Below are 8,096 nucleotides of genomic sequence, written 5' to 3' on the forward strand. Positions count from 1 at the left end.
TAATTGGGGCGGAGCTTTAACCGCCGCCCATCCGCATCCCCCTCCCCGAGATGCTAGTAGCTCCCCCACCTCCCAGTCATCTACCAGACCTGCTTCTGGCCAGGGAAACTTTAAAGTTCCCTTAGAACCTTGCAGGCTAACAAGCAAGTCGCAGTGATGGGTGGAGGAGGTTACCATGGCGACGGGTCCAAGGAATGAGGCTCGGGCGGGAGGGAGGGCCGGGACGCGCCTTCCGATTGGCTCGGCGGGCGCGCAGCGTTCCCCTTGCGCACATGCGCAGTGGCGCTGAGGCGAGGTCGCGGCGGAGCCGAGGCGCGGTGTGATCCGGCCCAGGCTTCCCAGGACCGGGCTGGAAGGTGCGGCTTCTGGCCGAGACGCGTCGTGCTTTCCGCGTTAGGGAAGTGGCGGAGCCAGAGGCCCCTCTGCAGCGCGGGGCCGAGCTCGCCACGCAGGCGCCCGCGCCCCCGCCGCCATTGTTGCCCCGGGCCTCTCCGGCCGCTCCGGCTGCGCGTCCGCCGGCTCCCGGCGACAGGTAATGATGTCGAGGGCGCCGGGGGCGAGTGTCCGCGCGGTCAGGCCGGAGCCCCAGCCCGTCCCCGCGCGGCGTCCGCGCTCGCGGCCTGCGGAGAAGGCGAGCACGGGGTGGAGGCTGCTGTGGCGGGCCGGGTCCCCACTCCCCGCTACCCGCGACCCTCCGGCTGAAGAGGAGTTGGGGAGACGCGACCGGGAAGGGGAGGCGGCGGGCGAGGCTGGCGCATATCCTCCGCAGGGCGTGTAAACAGTTGGCTTTGGTTACACGACTGAGCCTGAGGAGGGCTCAGAGCTGGAGCCCGCGGTCAGGCCTGTTCTGAGGTTTTCTTCGGGAATCCTGGTTTCCAATTTATTCATGAGGGATTGTCTCCGGTAGAAGCATTTAAAAGGGCTTCAGGTCACACCAGCCTCTTGTACTTTTTTCCAGTCCAACAGGCTTGTCTCTCCAGCCCTTAGGTAGTGAGAAGCTAGAATAGGCTGGCATTAATATGCAAAGCAGGTAAATGTCCGCCCTTTTTTCCTTGACAGTTTCCTTGGGAACCTTGAGCAATTTATTAGGAAGGATTCTCCTCCCGATTTGTTCTAAGTACCTATAGATAAGCTCTGTTATTGAGAGCCCCTTCAGTCCTTTATAGCTTCTGTAGCATCCGAAAAACACGGAAGCTTTTCCCCCCCGCTCTGTAAAAGTTTAATTTCTGTTTCAACAAGTTAGAAGTTTGATCTGTTGTTTTGCTCATGATTCGGGTCTTTGCTTCTATTACCACCTTTTGAGAGCAGTCCCAACCCCTGTCCCCAACAAACTGCATTTATCTCACAAGTCTGAGGATGTAGGGGAGGAAGACCAAGGTAGAGTCTGTGGGTGTTTATCTATGCACGCCGAATAGGCTGTTTCTGTTTGTGTGTGTGTATGGCAGAGAGCACCAGAATTCTTGACTTTATGGTCTGTTCTTTTGTTTCAGGGTCTCTTAACCATCCCTGCAAGTTCTGGGCTCAGAATTTGTAACTAAGGCTGCTGACTCTACCTTGACCCTGTTCTGCCCTTGGCTGCAGCAGCCCTTGATATAATGTCTTTGTGGCTCTAGCATGAGACTTCAAGCAGCTGGCTCACTGCTGGAGGTATAAAGGATATTGCCAGGTTCTCTCTCCTGTCTGTAGCAATGTTAGCCTCGTGCAAGAGGATGACCAGTTCTTCACGCTCCCAAGTCCTTCTCATGTGGAAGCCGGACAAGGCTCAGAATGGACCCCACAGTGTTGAGAAGGAAACCCTTGCTTCAAGAATCTTGCGTGACACTGAGACCTGTCGACAGAATTTTAGGAATTTTCCATATCCAGACCTAGCTGGTCCTCGAAAGGCATTGAATCAACTCCGAGAACTCTGCCTTAAATGGCTGAGACCTGAGATTCACTCAAAGGAACAAATCCTGGAGCTGCTGGTGCTGGAGCAATTCCTGACCATCCTGCCTGGGGAGGTTAGGACTTGGGTGAAGTCCCAGTACCCAGAAAGCAGTGAGGAAGTGGTGACTCTGGTGGAGGACTTGACTCAGATTCTAGAAGAGGAAGGTGAGAATTGTAGGGCAGAAAGGGGAGGAATCCTGGGTGGTTAGAGAAGTCAGCCAGCATATCACAGAGCAGCCCCTTAAAGAAATTGGGGAGAGCAAAGGGCCCCACAGTGAGTGAGAGCAGGCTTTAACATGAACCCCGTCCTGCAGGGTGTGCCCCTTCCAGACTGGGACCAACCACACATTACCTAGTGTCCTAAAACAATGACCAGACAACCCAGTTACCCCGTGTGAGCCCTCAGGAATTTTAACTGCAGAGGTTTGAGCCATTCTGTCAATAAGTCATTTGCTTTGTCAGTTGGATTTTACAATAACGTGCTTCCTAAAAGGTAGAAAAGGGTCCAGAGCACATTTCCTTAATTAAGAGACAGCATACACAATTTACATCACACGAAGATTTAGTAGAAAATTGGGAATTTGATGCATATCCTTAGCAGTCCCAGAACAGACTTGTTTTTGAAACCTGCATTGATATCTTAGGACAAGTCATTGGTCCTTCCCTCTGATTCTTTAAAGTAGGGGTGCTGTTTTTCTCACTTTAGGAAAGTATAGGCATCTATTTGGTGAAGTTTCCTAGGCTGTTCAAACAGGACTAATCTCCATCATGGTCTCCCTTCCCTAGCTGCTCCTCAGAACTCTGCCCTTCCCCAAGAGACCCCAGAGGAAGACCCCAAAGGAAGACCTGCTTTCCAGGCAGGGTGGTTAAATGACTTGGTGACCAAAGTAAGTGTTAGTTTTTTCTGTGATTTTAAAATGGCTTCTTGGAGGTGTTTGTGTGAGGACGTTTTATGTCCTGGCCCTGTAACTTCTGTCCCCCCAAAAGCCCAATCTAGGACTTAAGCATCAGTTTTTGTCTTTAAGTCCATCTTGGCCTGTTCAGATAAGTGACTGCCCTTTATAGGAAATAGGCTCCTTTTACCTTCCCCTGATATGCCTTTCTTCACTCTTTGATTTTAAGGTAGCAACATTGCATAGAGGTTAAGGGATTGACTGCCACAGCCAGATGAATCAGGTTTGGTGCCTGATTCTGAACCTATGATTTGGGGGCAAGATACTTGACCACACTTAGCCTGAGTGATTAAACTCTAATAAAAATAGAATTTACCTCTTAGATTGTGAGGATTAAACATTATGAGATTTGTGGTTAGCCTGGATTACAGTAAACCATCAATAAACAATAGTTGCTAAAATTATTTTTCTCATTAACAAGTAATTAAAGGCCATGTGTTTTGTGGTGTTACTGTTGATCATGAGTATATGTTCTGTCAGGCCACCTTAAGAGAAAATTTTACTATAAAAATATACATCTGAAATTGGTAGAGTAAAATTATTATTCATAGATAGTATGATTGTTTACCTGAAAACCCTAAAAAAATCAGGGGAAAAACTGGGAAACGGTAGTAGAAAATTTGAGTAAGGTGATTACTACAGAAAATGGCATATGAAAATTTATCACTTTCAGGGGTAGCTGGCTCAGTTGGTAGAGCATGCAGCTCTTGATCTCAGGGTCATGAGTTCAAGCCTCATGTTGGACATAGAGCTTACTTTAAAAAAGAGAAGAAAATTAATAACTTTCTTACATATACGTTAAAATCAGGCAGATGATGAAATGAGATAAAAGATTCCATGCATAGTTTTCCCCACCCCCAAAATTTAAAATATCTAGGACTAAACATAGTATAAATTTTGTAGTACATCCATGTCCTGTATCATACTAGAAGACATGCAAGAAGCTTTGAATGTTGTAAAATTGTCTGTTCTCCCTAAATTATAAGCAATGTAATTGTCAAAACCCAATACAATTTTTATAAGGAAATTAGAAAGTTTATTTGAAAAGCATGTAAAAAGAATCTTTTTTTTTTTTTTTAAGATTTTATTTATTTATTTGACAGAGAGAGACACAGCAAGAGAGGGAACACAAGCAGGGGGAGTGGGAGAGGGAGAAGCAGGCTTCCCGTGGAGCAGGGAGCCCGATGCGGGGCTCGATGCCAGGACCCTGGGATCATGACCTGAGCCGAAGGCAGACGCTTAACGACTGAGCCACCCAGGCGCCCCCCCCTTTTTTTTTTTAAACGGAAGAAAAAGAGCAAAGAGGGATACTAACCTTAACCAGATTATGAAATGTATTAAAAGTGTAACAGTTCAACAGTGTGGGTTTCAGTCCCAATTTTATTTTAAAAAGGAAGGAAGGGCTCTGCATTTCATCTTAGAGCACACAGATATATCTTAAAATTTCAAATTATAACACATAGAATTCTTAAGGCAGAGCTTGAAAAGCACAACCATTCAACTGTTATCTGTGTAAAACCTTCCTTTAAGATGGAGCCACCAGTGGGGCGCCTGGGTGGCTCAGTCGTTGAGCAACTGCCTTCGGCTCGGGTCATGATCCCAGGGTCCTGGGATCGAGTCCTGCACTGGGCTCCCTGCTCGGCGGAAAGCCTGCTTCTCCCTCTCCCACTCCCCCTGCTTGTGTTCCCTCTCTCGCTGTCTCTCTCTCTCTCAAGTAAATAAATAAAATCTTAAAAAAAAAAGATGGAGCCACCAATACATACACTTGTACCAGCTGAAAACGTAATTATAAATTCTATGTTTTCGGACTTCCCTGTAGGACCATTTGAGTGTGCTCATCCATAACTTGGGTGAGGGTTTTAACTAGATAACCTTTAGGGGCTTACTAAAGGTCAAGATTCTGTGATTCCCCCCACCACACATGTCCCTGGTGTTATCACTCTCCTACCAATTCTTGAACCAAGTTATATTTGCTTTTTCAGGAATCAATGACATTCAAAGATGTGGCTGTGGATATCACCCAGGAGGACTGGGAGATAATGCGTCCCGTACAGAAGGAATTGTACAAGACTGTGACATTACAGAACTACTGGAACATGGTTTCTCTGGGTAAGCATCCTCTGCGCCCACTCCTGCCAGCATATCCACCATCTTTCTTTCCTCTGTTGTTAAAAATGGGTTGGCCTCTGAAGCACTTTGCTAAGAATGGGACTTAGAGGTGAGTGTGCTCATCCCATTCGGGCTATGTTCTCCCTTTTCCCAAATAAAAGGTTTCTAAGTGAAGGATCATTGAAAACTATGACACACAGCTTCCCAGGACTTGCACACCACACTGCACCTTGCCCACTCCCTGCTTTCCCCGTGATCTCCTCCTGCCATGAGCTCTATGCACATATCCTCCTGAGCAGCAGGACATTTTTATCCTAGCACTGAAAAGCACAGTGACCTATTTCTCCCACTAGATCACGTTCATGAAACCATTGTTTTCCTGTAGAAGTCTGTCCTCACAGATAAATAGAAGTCAGGCAATAAAATTCAAACAGCTGTTTATCTCCAGGATAAAACTCCTTATATTCCTCCTAAACAGGACTTACAGTGTACCGACCAACTGTGATTCCCATACTGGAAGAACCATGGATGGTGATAAAAGAAATCTTAGAAGGCCCTAGTCCAGGTGAGAGAATTAAGTGTCATGAGATTGTTTGCATTTAAGAGCATAAGTGCAGTGAGATACATTTTTTTAAAATATGGCCAAGTCACTCTCCACCAAGACATTCCGGCCAGTCAGGAACACTGAACTGTTTGGCATGGGCTCCTTGCAGAGCCACCTTCAGGAAGAGAGTTCCAGACACCACTGTTCCACATTTCTCCGGTGGGTCTCATTTCATCCTTCCCTGTGGCCCCTGGGTACCCCCCCAGCTTCGTCTGGTGCTTTGACTGTGCTGTGTCCCCCTCCCTCTTTTATAAGCTTGCGTGAATGTCCCGAAAATTTTAAGTTTCAGACCTTCTTCTATGTAAATTTTTTTTATTCTCTTTACCAACAAACCCCTGTAGCCTCCAACCTCCACTCCCTAACTCATTCTTTTCTTTCTTTTCTAATTTTGAAAAAGTATTTTTTCAAATGTTCTCTTACTGTAGCGCATTCACCCAGTTCCTGCATCTCTCAGTCCAATCACTGGTGCCTGTTTCTAGTTGTTTCTGTTCAGGTATTTTGTTTTGTTCTGTTTGCATATAAAATCAATATAAAAATGTTTTTGGGGCGCCTGAGTGGCTCAGTCGGTTAAGTGTCTGCCTTCAGCTCAGGTCATGATCCCAGGGTCCTGAGCCCCACAGCAGGGCAGGGAGTCTGCTTCTCCCTCTCCCTCTGACCCTCCCCCTACTTGTGCTCTCTCTTACTCACTCTCAAATAAACTCTTTAATGTGTGTGTGTGTGTTCTTAAAAAATCCTGTATTTGGGAGGCTTTCCTTATATCATTTGGGGAAAAAAATGGTTTTTCTCCTTTTTAGATTTTATTTTTTAAGTAATCTCTACCCCCAATGTGGGGCTCGAACTCCTAACCCTGAGATCAAGAGTCACATGCTCTACTGACTGAGCTGGCCAGGTGCCCCTTTTCCTCCATTTTCTAACGGAAATGGTACCAAACTGTACACACAGTTTTGTACTTTGCTTTTGTTTACTTAAAAGTGTATCTTGAGAAGTGTTCCAAATGAGGATATAAAGAACTTCCTTGGGGCGCCTGGGCGGCTCAGATGGTTAAGCGTCTGCCTTCGGCTCAGGTCATGATCCCGGGGTCCTGGGATCGAGTCCCGCATCGGGCTCCCTGCTAGGCGGGGAGCCTGCTTCTCCCTCTGCCTCTGCCTCTCTCTATCTCTCTCTCTGACTCTCATGAATAAATAAAAAAAAAAAACATTTAAAAAAAAAAAAAAAAAAGAACTTCCTTATTCTTTTTTTTTTTCACTATCTGCATCACATTTTGTTGTGTGTCTCATAATTTATTAAACCTGTTCCTTATTGATGGGCTTTTTAGTTGTTCCCATTCCTTCCTTCCTCCACAAGAACTTCAAACCTACAAAAAGTTGCAGAATCAGTACATTGAACACCTATGTAATTTTCACCTGGAACCACCAGCTACCATCATTTAGCCACTTTTGCTTTATCTCTTTTTGGGAGGGGGAGGGGCAGAGGCAGAGACGGAGAGAATCTCAAGCAGACTCCCCACTGAGTGCGGAGCCCGACACGGGGCTCGACCCTGAGATCAGGACCTGAGCTGAAATCAAGAGTCAGGTGCTTAACCAACGGAGCCCCCCAGGCGCCCCTTTGCTTTATCTTTTTACACACACACACACACTTTGCTTTTGTTCTTTCCCCTTACCTTCCCTTCTGCTTCCCTTCTGACATTTTCTGAAGGATCCAGGCCAGGTTTTTTTAGAATGACCCACAGTCTAGATTTGCCTGATTGTTTCCTTCTGTTTAGACTCAGATGAAATATGTTTGCCAAAAAGACATCCTAGGTGTGTACTGTCCATTGCCACTTGTCTCATCATTGGTGATACTCATTTTAAAAGTTAAGGTGCTGTTGACCAGATCTCTCCGTTTTAAAGGTGCATTTTTTTCTTTATAATCAGTAAGTAATCTGTGGAGTGATACTTAGAGGCCACATGACTATTCCATTCCCTGGTACTATTTTATCTAAGGATTTGTAGCATCCATTCTTTTTTTGTTGTTGTTGTTAATCACCATACATTACATCATTAGTTTTAGATGTAGTGTTCCATGATTCATTGTTTGTGCATAACACCCAGTGCTCCATGCAGAACGTGCCCTCTTTAATACCCATCACCAGGCTAACCCATCCTCCCACCCCCCTCCCCTCTAGAACCCTCAGTTTGTTTTTCAGAGTCCATCGTCTCTCATGGTTCGTCTCCCCCTGCGATTTCCCCCCCTACATTCTTCCCCTCCTGCTATCTTCTTCTTTTTTTTTTTCTTAACATATATTGCATTATTTGTTACAGAGGTACAGATCTGAGATTCAACAGTCTTGCACAATTCACAGCGCTTACCAGAGCACATACCCTCCCCAGTGTCTATCACCCAGCCACCCCATCCCTCCCACCCCACCCCCCACTCCAGCAACCCTCAGTTTGTTTCCTGAGATTAAGAATTCCTCATATCAGTGAGGTCATATGATACATGTCTTTCTCTGTTTGACTTATTTC

At 46.1% G+C, this 8,096-nt stretch overlaps 1 protein-coding gene across 3 annotated transcripts in view; it reads left to right on the top strand.

Annotated features, from left to right (window-relative positions):
• Positions 1 to 290: 290 nt before the first annotated feature.
• The window catches only part of ZNF287 (zinc finger protein 287), a 22,450-nt gene continuing 14,644 nt past the window's right edge, over positions 291 to 8,096 (top strand). The window contains exons 1-5 of one of the 3 annotated variants that reach the window (XM_032431966.1): positions 291 to 532; positions 1,491 to 2,091; positions 2,713 to 2,813; positions 4,862 to 4,988; positions 5,467 to 5,553. In XM_032431966.1, coding sequence (XP_032287857.1) covers positions 1,689 to 2,091; positions 2,713 to 2,813; positions 4,862 to 4,988; positions 5,467 to 5,553 — 718 coding nt within the window. In that variant the 5' untranslated portion in view covers positions 291 to 532; positions 1,491 to 1,688. Of the gene's footprint in view, positions 533 to 950; positions 1,031 to 1,490; positions 2,092 to 2,712; positions 2,814 to 4,861; positions 4,989 to 5,466; positions 5,554 to 8,096 lie in introns of those variants that run through there. The other 2 variants (XM_032431967.1, XM_032431968.1) reach the window with 2 other exon arrangements.

The sequence above is a fragment of the Phoca vitulina genome, unplaced genomic scaffold (genome assembly GCF_004348235.1).
Source record: "Phoca vitulina isolate PV1807 unplaced genomic scaffold, GSC_HSeal_1.0 scaffold47, whole genome shotgun sequence".
NCBI classification, from domain to species: domain Eukaryota; kingdom Metazoa; phylum Chordata; class Mammalia; order Carnivora; family Phocidae; genus Phoca; species Phoca vitulina.